The 20626-nt window shown below is 31.1% G+C and overlaps 1 protein-coding gene across 3 annotated transcripts in view; it reads left to right on the top strand.

Moving 5' to 3' along the window:
- LOC126905774 (fasciclin-1) overlaps nucleotides 1-20626 on the top strand; it is a 39218-nt gene that overhangs the window by 15899 nt on the left and 2693 nt on the right. For 2 of the 3 annotated variants that reach the window (XM_050685811.1, XM_050685809.1), the window contains exons 2-11: nucleotides 11712-11850; nucleotides 13959-14131; nucleotides 15018-15151; nucleotides 16198-16294; nucleotides 17543-17723; nucleotides 18211-18371; nucleotides 18484-18492; nucleotides 18575-18820; nucleotides 20116-20336; nucleotides 20449-20605. In XM_050685811.1, the coding sequence (XP_050541768.1) occupies nucleotides 11712-11850; nucleotides 13959-14131; nucleotides 15018-15151; nucleotides 16198-16294; nucleotides 17543-17723; nucleotides 18211-18371; nucleotides 18484-18492; nucleotides 18575-18820; nucleotides 20116-20336; nucleotides 20449-20605 (1518 nt within the window). The remainder of the gene's footprint in view (nucleotides 1-11711; nucleotides 11851-13958; nucleotides 14132-15017; nucleotides 15152-16197; nucleotides 16295-17542; nucleotides 17724-18210; nucleotides 18372-18483; nucleotides 18493-18574; nucleotides 18821-20115; nucleotides 20337-20448; nucleotides 20606-20626) is intronic. The other variant, XM_050685810.1, reaches the window with a different exon arrangement.

Here is a 20626-nt window from a genome sequence, read left to right as displayed (position 1 = left end):
AGAACCACCGACGGGGAATAGCTAGGCGATGGCGACTAGGGGTAGAAATCCGGCGCCACAACCACCGACGGTTTTACTACGTAGCCGTCGCCGGCACTTTATACCGGCGTAGTTACATAGTTTTTCTCTTCAGTGGAAAACCACCTCATAGGACACCCTATTAATAATAATATAGACTGATCATTACATTCGACGGACGGTGATTATTATTGGTTCGTGTGGTCGGCTGATAATGAAAAAAGTACCAATGTTTTTTTATACTCGTGTTGTTTTATCAGAGTGGAGATTGATCGTCTCGGGATATGATTTTATCAACATGTCCATTATTTAGCCATAAAAGTGAATTAATAATTTTCATAAAAAGGTCATCTTTTCAGATCAATGAGATTCATTACTTTTAATTTAATGATATTCCATCGAAAAAATATATCTCATAGATCGTTTTACTTAAGTTGATATTGCATAATTAAAACAATAAGTTCATAATGATCGTTATCAGTTTTTCACAATAATAAGGACAATTTTCTGGCTGGCAACTATGAATTTTGTTATTGAGGTAACGTATATTTGTGTAAAGATTTTGAAAGATCTAAACCCTTTTGTATCTTCTTTATTATAGATATGGATAGTTGTGTAACATTACTTTAAGTTATTTGTAAATTATATTTTGTAGACAAAATAAAGCTTAAAAAAAATTGAAATTATGCGATTTGTGACAGTCATTATTATAACCTTTGTGAAAGTTTATAAGTACTAGTAAGTTTGTATTTTCTAGTATCCGGTTACGAAAAAGTAATAAGGAAATACATGAAAACTCGTTTGTCATGTAAAGTTTTCTCGTGTGTTGTTATCTTAGAATTGACCTTAGATGGAAAACACTCTTAGTAAAGTTTTAGCATTTTGAAGGCTTTTACGAGTGATACAAGAGAAGTTTTTTTATTTTTTGAATCTGTTTTAATTTGACGATCGTTAAGCTAGCTAGCATTTATTTGTAAATTATTTTATTTACTCCAGTTTTTGAATATTTTGAAATGTTATTTTTAATAAAAATATACAAAGGTGAATACTTATGCGTATAATACAAAGGTTAACAAAGGCTTCTACTAAAAGTATAGAAAAAAATTTGAATTGCTCCTACATTAACANAAAGGTGAATACTTATGCGTATAATACAAAGGTTAACAAAGGCTTCTACTAAAAGTATAGAAAAAAATTTGAATTGCTCCTACCTATGTTATTGTCGTTCAATTTACATAATACATTACATACGAGGATCTTGGATTAAAGAAGCGTATTACCAATTCCTCGCATTTTAGGAGAGCGAAATTATATTTTCATTTTCTATTTAAGTTAATGAAAAAATGATATATCTTCTTAAAAAAATGTACCTTCCAATATCTTTAATGGAACACCACTTTTACAATAAAAAATATTTTATTTATAGATTGAAATAGACTAGTAATAGATATTTGACGTTCTGCTGATGAATTTTCGATTTTTTAATTGTTATTCTTATGAATCATCACATGAATGACTATTTCAGTAACGGTCAGCGATTCATTCAACACGGTAATTGACGATTAATAACACACGCGCTGAGTCAGTCAATTCCATTGATAACTCATCGCGTAATCTATTTCTCGTCTGCTCCTTGTTAGACGTCCGCTTTAGTTGGCCTCAGCCCTAATGTGTTCTACTCTAGTCTTAAAGAAACAAATCGTTTATGAAAACGTTCACAAATGTAGCCTAATAAAATTTAATTTTACTTGTTCGTGACCTTAAGAAACATTGTTAAAATGTGTCATTTATATTGAGCTATATTATTCTTATTAATTTTAAATTTCTATTCTTTAGAAAAATAAAAACGTATTGTAACCGTTAACCCACAACTACTGGAAGATCTAAGGCGTTTTTTTATTATTATATACATTATAAAAAAAAAAATTGAATTATAAACTCGATTTAATGACGTACTCGTCTAATTCAAAGGATACGGGCCCTTTTTCGAGTCCTTAACAATCGAATAAAGACCATAAACCAATGTGTCCCACGGAACATAAAATATAACCAATAAAATCAGAACAGTATGTGTACACAGGACAATTCTTAAAATGCTGATGATGTCATATATTATAATAGTAGCCCATCATGGAAATATTTCAGTCCTTGTGAACTTTGAGAGGTATCGGTTATATTTTTATTTTCTTTTTACTTGTAGTATCAGAAGTTCAATAAACCCAGAATGCGTAATCTCGTATCCTCGTTTTAACATAATAACTCAAATGGGCGGTAACGACTTGAAAAAATCGTTAATTGTGTCTTAGTATAAAATCAATATTTTAAAACACAATCATCCAGGTTTTGCGGTTATATAAAATTCAACCATGCGTCATTAGATAACACAGAAAAAACAAAACGTCAAGCTTCAATGTAATATGGTGAATATATGAAATGTAACACTTTTTATGAACTATAGGTTCTTTTTTTGTACTTGATTTATGATTTGAATAACGAGATGCTGTATCTCAAATTTCATATGTTTTTTGGCCTCTTAAACATAATATGGACAGAGAGTTTTTTTTATCTTATGAATGAATGTATAATTGTCGAGTTCTTTTTGCTTAACGTTATCCGTTTAATTGTTCGCAGCTGCACATTGTTCTATTACAATAATAATTAGTTATGACGTGCCCATCCGACCTAAACAATCGTAATGCACTTGATTTAGGGTAGTATTTTGTAGAAAAAACACATTTTGGAAAACAAACGGACACTTACACAGTTTAATGATTAATATGTATTTATGTTATTATTGTAACTCACGTGAGATAATCAACAATGAAATTGTAATACGTTTTTTATTGAAATATCGTAGAGTATTTGACGTTTCAACTTTTAGATCATTCTACTTTTATTTTAACCAATTAATGTGTCCTTATTATGAGGATGATGCTCGTTCATAGGGGACTGCCGTCTTACGTTTGTCATCATATAATATAATAGTGAACAAGTGCCGATGCATCAACATCTGAAGCTATCTAGGACAACGAATAAAACAACAAAAAAAAAATGTAGTGAATAAGTGGACCAGTGGATATTGGAATGTATCAGTGCCACCGCTTATTATTATTGTTATGATAACACTTTTATGTTCTTTAATGCACGTGGAAATTATTTTTAATAGGAGTCTTTGTTTTAAAAGACATTATTTTATTCAATAAGTCGTCTACTTATGTTTGAATTTTTCATTTACAAATATGTCGCTGGCTAATGTAAGAGCGATGAACTCGCTTAAAATGTATTTTAAGTTTAATGAAGGGCACACAGGTGGTTCTATCGTGACGGTTTATCGGGATGCATATTATTGAAATCGACTATTTATCGGAGTATTTGATGGTATAAGTAGAATAATAACAATGTTATGTTCCATGTATATTGTGTAGAGTGTATAGCATGGGAGAGGTCCGTTACGCTACGATCCGGTTCGACAGAGTGTAAATGTTTGACGACAAGTAATAATTAAAAAATGTGATGGAAAACGATTTGGCGAGTGGATGTCGATTATGTTAGTGATTCGGATTCAGATGATTAACAATTAATATTGTGCGTTGGCTTTTAATTAATATCGTTGACTACACAGCTACGATGACGATCGATTTTTTTTTAATATTCTAGTGCAACAAGCCAACCGCACAATGTTCCGTTCAATAGTTTCTTCGAGCAAGTCGGTGATTAAATTTTATATCTACTTTTTTCGACACAAGAAGTCCGGTACTACCGTTTATTGTTTACCTTTATATGTTTGATATATTTGTGAGTTTATCAACATGCCCTAAAAAATTAAAATGTAAGCCCTTTGTTATTTTATATAATAACATGTTTTGTTTGATTCTATATATTATTTTTATATTTAAAACTTGGATTTCAACGCTTTAAAGGGGTTTTAGGAGAATAAATACATTAATTGAGTGCAATCTAACGTAAACTTAATAAAATAAAAAAACACATTTGTTAGAATTATAGTTGGTTTGTCTTCCAGCGCTTATAAGTGCTTATATTTCCTTTTGAATGGATGATTTTGTTATTATATTGTACAGCAATGAAGACAGCTGACAAGTATTTTATGCTGCGTTTTAATTTACTCTTATGATGACGCCCTGGGGGACAGAAGTAATCCAACTTGATCCATCTTTCTGTTTGTATTGATGTTAAGTTATATACAGTGAATAGTTTTCCCTTCGTCATCAATTACTGACTCCCTGGCGTGTCGACGGATTTGACCAACTGATTTTGCTATAAAGAAATATTGATCATTGCTTAAACTCTTTGGAGAACTAGGTTAATATAGACTAGAATGGAAAACTAAAATTTGGTATTGATCGTATTACAATTAGGTATACGTGTATGCTACTTTGTAAGTCTCGTTCATGCAAATAACTTCGATGGTATTAAAATGAGTTGTAGTAGAAATGAGGTCGATACTTAGGAAAAGCACTTTTATAGTTTCGAACGAATTTAATCGGTCTTTTAATATTAAATTAAGAGTAACTTTATGGGAGACCATTGTGACAATTTATAAACATATTCGTGTTTTTGTTGATTTTAATAAATAAATTTGCGTTTTCTTTGGATTTAGCAATGGTTATAATAAAACTCTCACTATGGCCCACATGGTATATTATTAATTATTATGTTATTTTATTCTAGACCTGTTGTCCCATAATTCGGTAATAATTCATAATATCACAAAAATTTTCATAGTGTGAAGATAATTTTTTATCGACTTACTTTAATGTATTAAATTTAAACAATTTATCAGTATTTTACCTCTGAAGAATGATTTGCATTACTATATGCTACATATATCATAATATAGGTATGGCTTATTTAAAAATTATTTAAAAGCAAGATGGTAAATTATTAGAAACAAATAAATCAATACTTAAGTGAATTTCTTTGAAAACTAGTGATAAATTTATGTTTGAATAATTTTTTATTGTTTGTATTATATTACTTTATGGAATCGGATTTCCTCATAGTGTTATAATCAATCATTGTCTGAAATGGAATATGAATGGCGTATTTTTGTCCAAAAATTATTGCCGTATTCCTTTTGTTTATCATCTGTCAGCAAAATATTTAATTTACAATTTTCTCGCATAAAAGTTTGTTCTATTTTCAATTATAATTAAAAAATATACACCTTAACAGTTGCAAACAGCTTTCCAAAATGACGTCATCCGCAAGAGATTTAAATAACATTTATCTCTGTCGTAATATAAACGGCGATTTAATGTAATTCACGTTCAGTAATCACTAACTACGATCGTTATTTAGGTCGATAACCGATTAGCTGTTGGTTTTAGCAAAATTAGAATTTACAGTAGGTGTTTTTAAAAATCAACAACAGTACGTCTAGTAACTCGACGTTGGCATGGAAACACAAGCGGCGCCCTTATGTCATCCCCTCGACTGTTATTAGCGGCACGGTCAAAGAGAGAGGGATGTGTACGAGGAGAGAAGTCGGCGCCCTCCTAAAAATGTCTCATCGTATGATCATGTGTATGTGTGAACGTTCAAATTAAAAGGTTAGTGGGGTCAATGAAAAATGAAATTATTGTTTACCCTACTTTGTTTTAAACTGTGTGTTTGCTATGCGTGTACAGTTCCGTTTCACTCGGTGATCTTATACACACACTAATAATGTAATAATATTGTAAACTTATTATTATCATCCGTTAAACATAAATCATTTTTTACCCCTAAATATGGGTCGAATGAAAGTTGAAGGAAAAATATCACTTCTGGTAAAGTCTAAGTGCCTATAGTTTTTTTAGATTTTTTTTTGTCTATCATTATTATTTATATGGAAAGAAAACAATTTTTTTTGTATGAAAAAAATATTTGCATATTTGGTATTATAAACATGATTTTCTCTTTTAAATTCTTACGAAGTGTACAAATTAAAAACAATTTCACTCTTAAATAAAACCGAGATCAGCGATGTCAGTTCTCTTGCTGGTTTGGCGCTACTTTTCTCCACTCGGGTCATGAAACCTGATAAACAAACCGGTTTGCAAACAAATCTAACCATCGTTTGGTTAGTTAGTATATTTTTAATTTTATTATTGTCGATCATAACAAATGCAAGGTCAAGAGCTTTACAGACCATTCCAAATTTGTATACCATTTTTTATATTTTAATTATGAGCAATACAAAACGCCATATTTTATCATCACTTTCACCGTTTGTCGTGATCAATTGGACATACAATGGACTACACCATTAATAATACAGCTGTCTTGAGAAAAGAAAAAATAACCGAGTTTGTAAAATGAGGACATTGTACAACTACTGCGCAATTTAATTTTACTGGTAGTTCCATCATTTTACGCAATTGTTGGTTTTGTTTGTCCGGTGATTGACCGACATAGTCTACAAGATGCGACCGGAAATAATACTAGGTATTGACATTTTTATACCATAACTTCCTGTAATTGTAATTTTTCGTGCTAAATTTTCAAACTTTTTGATATTCTGTAATCTGATAAAATTATTTTACACAGTATATATTTTATTTGCGTTTGTATTGATTCAAACGTAGAATTAAAAAACGTTTGTACACTCAGTACATGCAATTTTATATTTTAGATAATAATATAATATCTTTTCCGCAAAGTGAAAAAATGATGAATATAAATTCACCATCATATAATTGTATAATGTGGTTTATCGATCAAATTGAAGAGTTTATATATAAATAATTGAAAATATTCTATGATTTATAGTTTTTAATCAATACTGTCGTTATAATTGTGGTAATTTTGGTAAGGAAATAAATTATTTTGAAATTTAAAATAATATGGATTCATTATTATAGTATAGTTTTATCTTCTCTGGTATATCCAGGGTTGTTAAAAACATGCAATTTTTGTTTTAAACCTGTATAAATCATAAGAAAACATTTTAAAACGATCCTACAAGATCAATGTAAATTTAAAACTGTTTTAAATCATTTCTTTCATTCTAACCTCAACACTNTAAATTTAAAACTGTTTTAAATCATTTCTTTCATTCTAACCTCTTGATAACTTTCTTTAAATTAAATGTAACTTAGAAAATAATTGGATTTTTTACATTTTTCCATTATCAGTATTATCTCAATTGTTTTCTTCATTTTATTCTCGAAGTTTTTCACGTTCAATTCTTATATATTAGTGAGATATTAATAATTAATTTAAGTAGAATATTCCAAGTAGCTTTCTTTTTAGTTGCATTTTGTATAAATGCATTAATCATTTGGAGACACGTGATTGTATTATATATAAAGACCCGTATAAATATAATATAGGTTTTTGTTTTTTACATTATTTATCCTGGGTGTCTTGTTACATGTTGTATTAATGTATGGGACAAAATTACTAAGGTGGCCGCACAAAGCCCCAAATGTTTCGCGACTATAAAATCGATAGGCGGATACTCCAGGATCTATGTGCTAGGAAAAAACGAGGAGGGGTCGTTTTTATTACCCAATAGGGTTTGAAAATTATCAACGGGACAATAAACGTACTAGTCGTACACACGCGCATATAAACACGAATAAGTGTATAATAAGTCTATGGGGGAATAGTGTATATTATGCATAGTGTGGAATGAGGAGGTTAAGCTGAAATATTATATTCATGAGCGTTTGTCGCGTTTCTCATAAAATCTTCAGCGTCTGTCATTGNGGGGGAATAGTGTATATTATGCATAGTGTGGAATGAGGAGGTTAAGCTGAAATATTATATTCATGAGCGTTTGTCGCGTTTCTAAAGAGTTTCTCATAAAATCTTCAGCGTCTGTCATTATTATGGTAAACTCTTTGTAAGTGATGACTACGTTTTTCCTTTTTTTCGAACACTGCAATGAGCGCATTCATAAAATTTATGTTGTGGCTGTTTTTCGACGACTTTTAATTGTAACAATTACAGATGTTGACCGTTCGGTGTTTAAAATATTTTACTGTTTTTTGAATGTTACACGTCCGCTGACTAGACTTTAATTAATAATAATAACTTACGTCAGCTGAGGCCTTTTATTTTAATTCCACGGTTACATTCTTTATTGTTATACAGAATAGATGTTACTTATATTGATCTTTGGATCATTTCAGAACCGAAGATATCAACTAATCTGTTTAAATTTACTTTAAATTTACTTAATCAATTCAGTTTATAAATAACGTATGAATAATGATCGTTGTTATGACGTGTTTTTGCAGTATTTATTAGTCATGGTCAGTAGAACTATACATTATTTTTTTTGCAAATGTTACTCCTTAGCTACTAATTACATTCAAGTTAAATCCATAAAACATGGATTAATATTATGACTTTATATTGTTAATTATTAATTAGATCTCTATTGTTCTTTGTACGCTGTGTTTTCTATTTTTTTACAGCTGCTTTTTAGTATGTAAATTTAATGTGTTTTAAAATACGTACAAGTAAATAGTGATGAGTAATCAATCGTAAACAAATTTAAGTTTAATCATATAATAATATAGTTCATGAAAAATAAATTTGGTGTGCAAATTAATAACGCTCATTTTCCTTGTTAAATCATTTGGTTTTAAGTATTATCTAATTGTATAAATTAATAATTAAATGGGAAAAATACTTCCAGAGTTTTGTGTACATTGCAAAATTGATTTGATTTTCTGTTACGTGCAGTATGTCCTTAATCGTTTGGCATTTTTTCAATAAATACTTTTACTTCATCGTGTCCATCCGCTCACATAACATGATTTAAAATATAATACTTGACCATAAATATAATCTCGGATAATTAAAAAAATAATCGATTCAAAAAAATCAGGCGCTCCTTTTAAAACGTGTTGTCTTAAAAGAAGTTGCAATTTTCTAATGTTTCGAATTTATTGTCATTTTGTTGCATAATGTAAAATATGATTTTAACGCTTCAGTACACAATACTTTAACAATCTTCGCAATAAATTCTTAGTATTCTAGTGACAGTGTTAGTAGAATTGTTATTGTCTTATACCAAAAATCGTTTAGAAAACCGCTTGACTCATTGTCTCTTTAAGATAAACAACGAATTCGTCGTATTATGAATGAAAAAAAAAATGAAAACGTGTTAATACAATTGTTATCCTTTAATTTATTTAATATGGTCAATTGTGTTGTTAGCAAACTACAACATCGATTTACAAGGCGAATATACATACGTAACGAGAGTCATTCATTGAATATTTATTGTTTACCGAATAGCCTTTTATTATTCCATAATAGTCCCGAAGATTGGTAGACAACTAACACATAATAATTTGTTAAGTTTTTTGTTTAAACGTTTTAATTTGCCTTAAACATGCTTTTTGCGCAATAGTTTTTGCTCTTTTTTGTTGATTTTTTTTAGATGATGGTCACTTGGTAAACAAACTTTAGGCTTAGTGGGTTCTATTATGTTTTTTTGAAGGTTAATAATAAATTTTGCATAATAGGTCCTATGGTAATGGTTGAAATAACATTTAATAGATGAAAGTCGACCACTTTCATTTTCTTTAGTGGCTATATCGATCTAGCCTCAAGGATTAACAGTTGGGTACGCGATTTCTCTCAACTTTACTTACAAGGGGTTCTTAAAACATATTTTAGTTAAGGAATTTATATTGATTAGATTAAATAAAATGTTTTAATATTCCCCAAAACTAACTAATAGAAACACTAAAATCTGTGTTGGGTTAATTCGCAAAAAAACTTTTTCTTTATTACTTTACTATAAATAAATAATAAACTCTAGATTTTTTTCATATAAAACATACCTAACCAATCAAATATTTTATATTAGCAATAGTAGTATTTAGTTACTAGAAATGTTGCAAATTTCATTTTCATCATCAATGTAGTATCGTCTAGTAAAATTAATTGACCACGGAAAACAAGTTACTGGTATCATCTCAAATAACATAGAATCATTATGTTATCGACAATATTAATATTTTTTTAGAAAAACATAATATTTCTAAAAGTTTACTAGCTTGTGATTAATTACCCTATACTCGCTTCTATTAGTCATCGTTCCTATTTAACAGTATGTAAACGTGAGTATTGTTATACTCAGTAAATGGGTCGTGTTCAATTACACTATTTGCACGCTTAACTTGCCGCCATTATTTTCGTGCGAGTCGAACTAGTGTCTAGCTACTCAATGCAATGTAAATGCACCTGAACTCAAACGATAAAATATTATTTTGTTGTTGTTTTGGTAACCGAGATTTGACAAATGTTTCATGTAAAACAATGCACTATCTTAGTACTTAATCCAAATTGGCATAGTGTCTGTTCGCGGGGTGGATTTATAATAATAAATTATGTTAGCGAGTACCGGAAAGACCACACCCCTGACACGTTACATGTATTAGTACTACTGATGGTCTAGTGAAATATTGTTTACCGTCCGTTAAGTTTAACTATATTAAATATCTGAATAATGCAATTCTTATTATACTCGTCTAGGAAAATAACCAAAATAATTTTACCATATCTATCGATTTACTTTCATTTTTCTAAAACTGTTGTTTGTGTGGTGGGTGACAATTGCATCGAAAATTATACACCAATTGAACTTGTAGGAGTTCACGGTCGTACAATGTTGAATCAAAATTAATAATTATTGGTTTATCCGATATTGTTTCGTGTTATTCTGGTCACATGTTAGTTGTATTTGCCAGTGCACGACTCAAAAAACCACTATAAACGTTTATACTTCACGTGGTCGACTAAAATAGAAATGTGAATTACATCTACAAGCGGTGCGGATTCTATATAATATTAATATTGGTTTATTGAATTGTTTTGACTAGCCAAATGCCGTATATAATTCTGGGCCTGAAAATAATATCACCTTTTGGAAACGCCTTTTACGAAGAATGACAAATTTTTGGTTTATAAATTTATATAACGAGTTCCAAGAAGTCCATGAATACATTTTTATAAATTCATGTGTTGAAATATTTCATGAAATATTTTTCATCAAATGCATATTTTAACTAATCAGTCTCAATGCCCACGATATCTAAAACAGCGGGGTAGTCTTTTTTGAAAAATAGAGAAGCCTTTTTTTATTTCCGTAAATGAAAACTTGTTAGTTTTATTGTAAATGATTCATTGTCGTGTGCGGCACGGGGACACGACAAATTATTGGTCACGGATCGTNTGATTCATTGTCGTGTGCGGCACGGGGACATGACAAATTATTGGTCACGGATCGTTTGTGACACTAATTTTCGTATGTGTTCCTATGTAGTGTGTATGTACTGTGCGTGTTGTTTGGTCGAAAAGGCATGTTAACAATTTAACTNGTTTGTGACACTAATTTTCGTATGTGTTCCTATGTAGTGTGTATGTACTGTGCGTGTTGTTTGGTCGAAAAGGCATGTTAACAGTTAGGCGAATCTCCGTATGTTCGAAATACGAATTTCAGTAGTACCCAAAGGAGTAGTAAAATATGACTAACAACCGGTAAAGAGAACGGATGCCACCAATTTTAGGTATGTTGCCGTTTTCTACTTACCTAATGTTGTTTAGCGTTGGGTTGATTAAGCAATAAATATTATTTTCGACTATGTGTCGTGACTTTTCCTAAGGACTAATTTCTCATGATAATATAATGAGTGAAATTTTTTAAATTTTTATTTTTTTTGTTATAGATCTACAGTTTAATCGAACGAAATCCAATCGTCAATTCGACGATGCACCTGAGAAGTGTCACTGTGTTCGCTCCACTAAATACGGCCTTCATGTCCAAAAAAGATAATGACGACGATTATCTACCGTATTATCATATAAGTAAGAAAATATTTCAACTAATACGTAAATTTAATTTGAACAAAAAAATGAATACTAATAATAACTATCGGCGATGAAGTTAGGGATATGAAAATATTATTTAATTTTTTACAATGGTTACACCGCCGAGGGCTGTTGTTGTGGAAGAGGAAAAGGAAGTGAGTGTATAATGTGTTATGAAGGGAAGTTACGGTGCATTGACTTGCGGGAGTGTCACGGGGTATGGGTCCTGTAACAACTTCGACTCAAGTTCAGACCACCTTGACCGACCGGTGGTTTGGTGGAATCGTACAGAGTGTTAAAAAACCGCGCCAGATTCCGTTTCTATCATATAAGTAACGAGAGTACTGTCTTTTTTCACCACAATGGCCCAAAACTAGCCATGGTAGTCATGTCATAAAAACACCTACAACGATGCGAGAGCTACCCATATTGTTATTTACTGTACAGTCGATTACCGCAGCTGACCACATCTATGACTACTAGTCACAATATGCCTAAGTAGAAGCCGAATACAACTGAAATTCTTTTTCATTTTTTTCAACAGCGAACAGAGACTTGGCGTTTTGGTTGCGTGAATCCGTCTGCTTTGAAGTTGAACAACGCTAGTAGTTTGATTTCAGTAAACTAGCGAATTTTTTTATATCTTCATTGCGGTTTTTGCAATTAAACCGTAAACCATAAACAATGGAAATTGCGACTTGGGACTTTCGTTATCGTATCGGATAGGCCTTGTTGTTTACCAACTCTGACGTATTAGCGATACTTTTGCACGGCCGTATAAATGCCAAGCCGTGACATTTAAAACGACATGCTAAACGTTGCTATCTGCTCGTCATTATTTTACGTCGTATTTACATAGTTATTATTGTGTGGCCGTTCTCTTTATGGTTCTCATGCAAAACAATTTCATCCAATCTTCACGCTATAGGCGCGTTCTTAATATATTCTACGCGATGCTTCATTTGTCTCTAAACAAAAAAATAAAAAAACTCGAGCCTTGTCTAGTTTTTGTTTTTTCATTTTTTACACCATAGGCGTTATTGTCGTTGTGGTACAATAATTATTTTTTTCCTGGCTCTTTTCCGTCTTCTCCGCGCCTCATCCTTTATTCGCTCCACGATCAGCCTCTCCCGTCATCGACACACGAATGGTGCGTTCCGGTATTTTCTCATTTGACACGGTGCGTGCGACGGTATTTTATTTATATTATTGTTATTAAAAATATTATCCAAGTACTAGCTCGAGTGTTATAACCACGATACCGATTTATTCTCTTTGAACTATTTCCTTAGGTCATAACGGCTGACGTCTTCGCGCGATTACATTATTACCATTATGTGTTTAGACTTTCCATAGAATATTTCGTATCACGACGTTGATACTCGCAAAGTATTACAAGGTAGCGGATCTTTTGGATGTCTAAAAAATCCGGACAAAAGATCAGCCTCGACTGTGACTAGGCGGAAATCACCGACACAGTATCAAAGCCGCCCGTTGTTGTGAAGTGTAATATTATTTTCGGGCAGTGACCTCCACTGTCGCACAGTACCTGCATTATAATCGGAAAATGTGTGAGATTCTACGAGAAAAATGCAACAGATTCTTCTGGCGTTTATTAAAATGTTATCGTTTTTGATTTTTGGTCGAATTCAATTGTTATTTTAAGTTTACCATCGACATTCTATGTGGCAAAGCGCGTATTCGAATTTTTAATAATCCCTATTTTTATTCATATTTAGTGTCATTACTTATTTTCCAAAAATTATATTTTAAAATGAAAATAAACAAATTTAACGTTTTCATACATTTTATTTGAATGCGTAATTGTGTACGATATCTGCAATAGCACATGACATGTTCTGTATAATAAATAATATTGTACAATATTATCCTGTAGTTAACATTTTTTATTACTTTGTTTTTTGGTAAACGTGTTTTTGCTTTTTAATTATTATTTATTTATTATTTTTGTCATAATTTGATGATTCATGGTGTGAACATTATAAAATTAGAATTTGAGAAAAAATATATATTTTTATTATCTGTTTAAAAGTTTTTGGGACAATACAAATTTGTACTAATGAGACATATTTGTGTTATTTTAGCAAACGCCCCATACAAATTAGAACAATTAGAAAGATCTGTTTCTTCTGAATTAGAAGGCAATCCGCCTATTTGGATCACGAAAAAGGGCCCTGAAGAATACTATGCAAATCAAGCAAGAATTATTCACCGATTATCAAATTACGAACACAATAATGAAAAAGGAAAACCACAAGTAATTTTTAAATATAAATTGATCAACTGTTATTAATTTCAGCATAAATGGACTCTAGGTCCCAGACGATTTTTTTTAATCGATTTGTGTTTTTACGCTGATTACGAATATGTAAATATGAATGTCTCTTAAAAATATTTAAAAAGTTATAGCACTTTAATGTATGCATACAACATTATTATCAGACTGCGTGTACGACAAAATTTTGCTCATTTATACAACCTTTTGCTAAGTATTTATACTTGTAATTTAAAATTTATAACAATATAAATAAACGAATAATATGCAATGTATTGCTAACAAAATTCTGATAAAACCGTTATTATACCGTTTCGTGTGAGGCGGTTTGGATTTGTTGAGTCTGTAATTTTCGGTCTAACGGTTTTGAATAGGTTAAAATCGGACTAGAGTTTCTTTCTTCGTTCCTTAGGGCGCGAGTCCACATCCAATGAGAGTCCTGAATGGTCTCGAATCAGTCACTGGAACCGGCAGGTGTAGGCGACCCAAAGTTTGTTCTAACAAATAATATTTATTGCAAAATGCACATTATTATTGAAAATATTAAAAAATTGAACGAAAATGCAAAAACGCAGTGATAGAAGCATCAATCTGAGCATTTTGCCCTTAGATGACTAATACTACATTCGGAAGATGGAGTGCTCGTGGCCTTATAACGGCGTTATACGCAAATTTTAAAGTCCTATTACTTTTTTACTTTATTTTATTTTTGCATATTCATAATTAGTATAAAAAACAAATCAATCTAAAAAAATCGAAAAAATCATCTGGGAAAACTGAATTTGTTCCATAATTTCTTATAATTAGAAATATATACAACGTGTTCCAATAGACAATGACTAATCACGCCACTTTTTTTAACTTACAGGTACTGCATGTGATCGATCAAGTTTTGCAACCATTAAGACTGAAAAAGGATATGACCACAACCACGTACAATCCTAACGCATCTAAAATGATGGAGATTAATGAAATCCTGGACTTGGACGGATATCGTATCAAGTGAGTGCACTTTTACAACTTAATTAAATATCGGACCAGATATTAGTGTACAGTAATAAATACTGGTATATATTGAAATTTTTATCGTGTTCAATTTTGCCATTTCGAGGAAGTGAAATAATTATACAATTTTATATAGAGCACTTTAATTATTTAATGACTTTGGTCACGTCAACATCTTCTGGTTGCACTCGATCTGTTTGGTTTCAATTTATTATTCGTCCACGGCTTTTTTTGACACGATTATTTGACCTTTTAGTTGTCACGAAATGTCGTCGAAATTCACAAAAAGTCCTCTGTCGTGTGCGATTATTATTACAGCGCGTAAACGGGCGTTGCCTCTGAAATTTGTTCACACAAACCCCTTGTGGTCCACACGAGTCATTTCCTTTTCTAGTGTGCTCTTTTAATTACAGTTAATCGTATTCGTTGTAGTGTTTTTCTACGCCCACTCGCTGCTGCTGAATGTTTAATTAGATACCGTCTTGTTCAAGTACTTCTTCAATGCTAAATTCTCAACGCGCGTACCACGCGTTATTTGTCATAACATGTTTCCTGCTCTCTAAACTTGATCATCTTACTCGGCTTTAAGGACTAACGTGTAGGCGGACAAAAGCGTGCATGTTGTTGACGCGAGTCAAATTTCACAGCTAAAATGAAAGTTTATTGTACATAACATTATTGTACGTTACAAAGTTATTAACCTATTCAATGGCTTGTTTGTTTAACCTATGAATTTTATACCTTTAAAGCACTCCTCTTTACCCTATTGGATGATGATAGTATACATGTCTCTTTTGTGAATCGAATATGATGTATTATAATGTTTAAATAAAACTCATCGCTCTCCCTTTTAAAACATACTATGGATTATTTTTCTTCTGTGAAATATAAGGGGAGCTGTTCCCACTAACTAAACAAAATGTGCCATCAATAAAAACGAAATAGCAGCCGTTGGTCTATCCCACGCTCGATGGGACATAAAAATCATGGAGTTTTTTAATTTTCGACCGTTATTGGTTTTTAACTTGATTTTATGTTTTCAGTGCGTTCCGCAACAGAGTTATCGAGTTGCAAAAACTACATCAATTCGGCAACAAAGGAGGCCACACGTTCTTCATACCCGTCGATGAAGTGAACAACGTAAGTATTAAAAAAGAAAAAAATCCTTAATTAGTTAAATTGTTTATTTCCTGTCGTCGATGCAGAATTTCTCGACTGCACATTACAATACAAAAGGAACGTCGGTGACAAACAAATACCATAAGCGCTTGTATGATTATTATCATTATTACTATTGACGTGTAAAACATGGCCGAGAACAATATTTCTTTTGATATGCCTGAGAGAAGAGTGTGTCACTATTACACTTAAGTTGGTTGTAATTTTAACTCGGCGTTATTATTTTCGCATCCCAACGCTCTTGTCAAGGACGGCTATTAAAAAAAAAAAAAAAGAAGAGTTTATTTTCGTTCTCTAATTTTGACGCTTATTATCTAAAAATAGGAGCATTTGATAATTAACGTTTCCTTTTCTCCGGTTTCGAGCAAACTCTAAAGTGGTTGTAATTCAGGTAAATCGATTCTTTCTAGACTCTCTTTTTTCGTCGGATTTCAGTGGAGCTATGCCAATTTATAGTTCAAGACCTCTTGGTAGGAGTTTGTATAATTCATCCACGCACTCGGTATCCTGGAAGTTGAACTAACCGCGACGCTTATTATTGCGGTCGACTCGCCGACACTTGAAGACAATAGTCACTTGGAAAGTTTGTGTGCGCCTATTCGTATTGTTTGGGCCTTTCACCGCTCTGTGTAATGGACGATAATATTTATGATTACAGCGTTATAACATTTATCCAGCGTGTCACGATGGCTGCTAGTCGAAACACCTTACTGTCTGTAGTTACACTCGTGACCGATACGTCATTATTTTAGAAAACTGATTTGCAATCACTAATTTCTTAAAAGATAAATTATATAGTTTTTTTCCTTTTTGAAATATCGTCGACACGTCATGACGGTGTGTGGATTCGAACAAAAAAACTCAATCACAGCGTTCGCCTTGAATAATAATATAATTGTTACCACACGAGCATTGCGTCGCGGTTAACGTGCCACAAACGCGCCCGTGACCCTTAGCCCTTCTTCCCATCTCCCTCGGTTTGTCGAGGCGCTCTTCCTACATCACACATACGGCCCGTATGACATCTCTTAGTCACAAACGATTTAATTTATATTTATTAGGTATTATTGCGTACCGTAATTATGTTCTGATTTTATTTGTTGNGCCCGTATGACATCTCTTAGTCACAAACGATTTAATTTATATTTATTAGGTATTATTGCGTACCGTAATTATGTTCTGATTTTTATTTGTTGTATGTCATTTCAGTATCAGAGAGCCAATTTTGATATAATCGATAAACAAATAATCGACGCCCACATCATTCCAGACAATGTGCTTTTCTTGGGACCAACAAACGAAGGTGAACAATTTAAAACGTTGGCCTTTACTGACATGCTCAGAGTAGTCGCTTTCTTCTCTTCAAACGAAGACGCTGGCAGAACTAAACGTAAGTTCAAATAATAAGTAAATAAATAAGATGCTCTTTTATTCTTGAATTGTGCAAAAAGCTACATTTTTACTTGCGCCTCCCGGTTTATAAATGATACGCCTACAACACATTCATTGATTAAAATGGATATTATAGGTCAACCAAAACATTTAAACCGTATAGTAAAATATTAGTAAAGCGTTTGTTTATTTTGGATTTGATGGTATCCCGTTATTTGGGCCGACTGGTGTCGTTGTTTCTGACCTCAGAATTTCCGACAATTAGATTATTTTTAGTTGGCAGATGGAAAAGTAAATGACGGTAGAAACTTTTAGTTATGAGTGAACATCATCATTAAGAGGTTAGGACAATGTTTATTTATTTTGATGACTGAGTGAAATAAATTTCTATGTTTTGATGTCCATTTTGTCAGAATTGATCTGCAATTGACGTGTTTAACAAGACTACGTGCGATTATATGAATTAATTATTATTCTTTTTTTAGATTATGTGAGCAGTGATACCATTTTTGGTGGCGGTTCTTATCCTACTGGAGCTGTGACTGCAGAAATCATCAAAGCCAATATTCCCATTGAAAACGGCGTGGTACATCTGATTAGCAAACCTTTGATGTTAGTAGACAAAACCGTAAAACAATTTGTGGAGGTTAGTATTTTACATTTTTTTTATTGACTTAAAAATAAGTAAATAAATTTTAATATTTGTTTTTTTATTCCATGATTGTTTCGTTGAATCTTTGAATGTTATTTCACATCAGTCGTACAAGGCAAGTATAAGTTATTGAATATTCATTATACTTTATATATACTAGACGAAAAAAATATTTAATTGTTCTTTATACATTACAGGATAGAGATGACGGTATTTTACACCGATTCTTTGAGGCAATTGTAGATTCCGCTGGGTCAAGCTTCATGGACAAATTAGAAGCTTTGCCCAATATTACCCTGTTTGCTCCTTCTAACGCTGCCTTCAACGATCCTTTAATTGAACCCTACTTGACCAACCGTACATTTATCAGGTATTTGCTCGATATGCATTTGGTCAACCAACGATTATCTATGGACGATATCATTTCAGGATCAGTTGATAAGGTTATTATTATATTTTTTCATCGTTTTTTAACAATTTTACAGTGTTAATTTAATTGTGGTGGTTGTTTGCTATTTACTAAATCAACTTTTTTGACATGCCAGTGTTAATTATTTTGGTGGTGCGATACACATGATTTGATTTTGAGTTATAGTTATAAATTGTGATTAAAAATTGATACCATGAAACCTTAAACGGTTAAAACCTAATTCACATTTTACCGATTAAACCTGTAGTGGACTTTTTGTTTTTATAAGTAGCTATAACTAAGTATTAAAATTATGACAACTTTACTAATTAAAACTTAATACTATTAATTAAATGTGCTTAGAAAAATTTGATCATATTTAAACTAATATCATGTTTCTATTAAGAATTAAATTATTTAATAATAATAATAATAATAATACATCAATTATTAGTTAATATTGGGATTTTATACAGTTGTTCACTAAGTAAGGATACAAACAACGGGAACAATAGAAACCCGTTTCCTTACTAATTGAACAATCTATATAATTATTTCTAAAGTGAAATTTGTATTTATGTATTTGTTTTGTTATTAAAATTTCATAAAAACATTTTTCTGATTAAGTATTTCAAATAAAATTATTATCAAATTTATATTTTTGTCAGTCTAAAGAACATAATTTGTTTTAAAATTTTCAAAGTTCGAGAATACCAAAAATTTGTTGAGGTAAACTTCTAGAAATTTATTTTACAATACATTGCAATATTTTAAAATTATTTTTTACTCATCTATAGATAATTTGGTATGAAATGTTTATCGTAAAAATTTAACAAAGATTTGTTTTACAATTTCAAGTCTCATTAATATTTAACATACTCATTGGAAAAAGTCAAAGAATTATCATCATATCTTATGTTTAGAATATCTTATTGTGATAGTGTTACATTTTAAATAATTATTGAAATGCAAATACTAAATATTTATATTACAACTAACCTCATTTATGTTTATAAATTATGTTAAAAACGTAAATGTTACCTGTAATAATTTAGGCATTTTTATTATTTTTTTTTACTGACATAGATATATTTTTTATGAAAATATTCTTAATGTTAAAAAATACTTCAAAAATATTATCTTTTAACATTGCATTTTTTTTTTAATAATTTTTCTTTCCAAATATATCTTAATGCTTTTTAAAATTCACTTTATTTCTTTCAATATTTTATACTGTATTCATTTTAAGTAGATGCATGGCTAAAGCATGATTTTAATTTTTGTGGTTTGTTTGGTTTTTTCCATTATCTTCCATCTACAATGGATTAGAACTTGCAGGTGCCAACTGAAGTACCCCTCAAGGATTTGTTCTTCAATGTAGTAATTAGTGGAAAAAACCGTACCCTTACTCTGGAAGGTGGTAGTGTAAATGCAACAGCTATCCAACCCAATTTAGCTGCCAAAAATGGAATTATACATATTATTGATAGAGTATTAGGAATTCCATCATCAACTGTTGATCGGAAATTAGCTACTGATCCAACATTGAAGTTAGTATTTTAAAATTTAAACTATTAAAAATAAATAAATTATCTCAGAAATTATTTTACGATTAATATTTAATTTATCATTTCAATCTAATTTAATTTTTTTTTATTCCAGCTTTACCAATTACTTAGGTTCAGCATCTGGTTTAAATGACGAATTATCAAACACAGAAAAACGATTCACATACTTTGTACCTAGAAATTGGGCTTGGAACCATGTGAACACACACTCACCACATGTATTTAATAAAATATTTGATAATGTACAAGTTGTAAGTTCCTTTAATATAGAT

This window comes from Daktulosphaira vitifoliae, unplaced genomic scaffold (genome assembly GCF_025091365.1).
Source record: "Daktulosphaira vitifoliae isolate Bord-2020 unplaced genomic scaffold, ASM2509136v1 Scaffold_4, whole genome shotgun sequence".
Classification (NCBI taxonomy): Eukaryota; Metazoa; Arthropoda; class Insecta; order Hemiptera; family Phylloxeridae; genus Daktulosphaira; species Daktulosphaira vitifoliae.
This window is presented reverse-complemented; position numbering and strand designations above follow the sequence as displayed.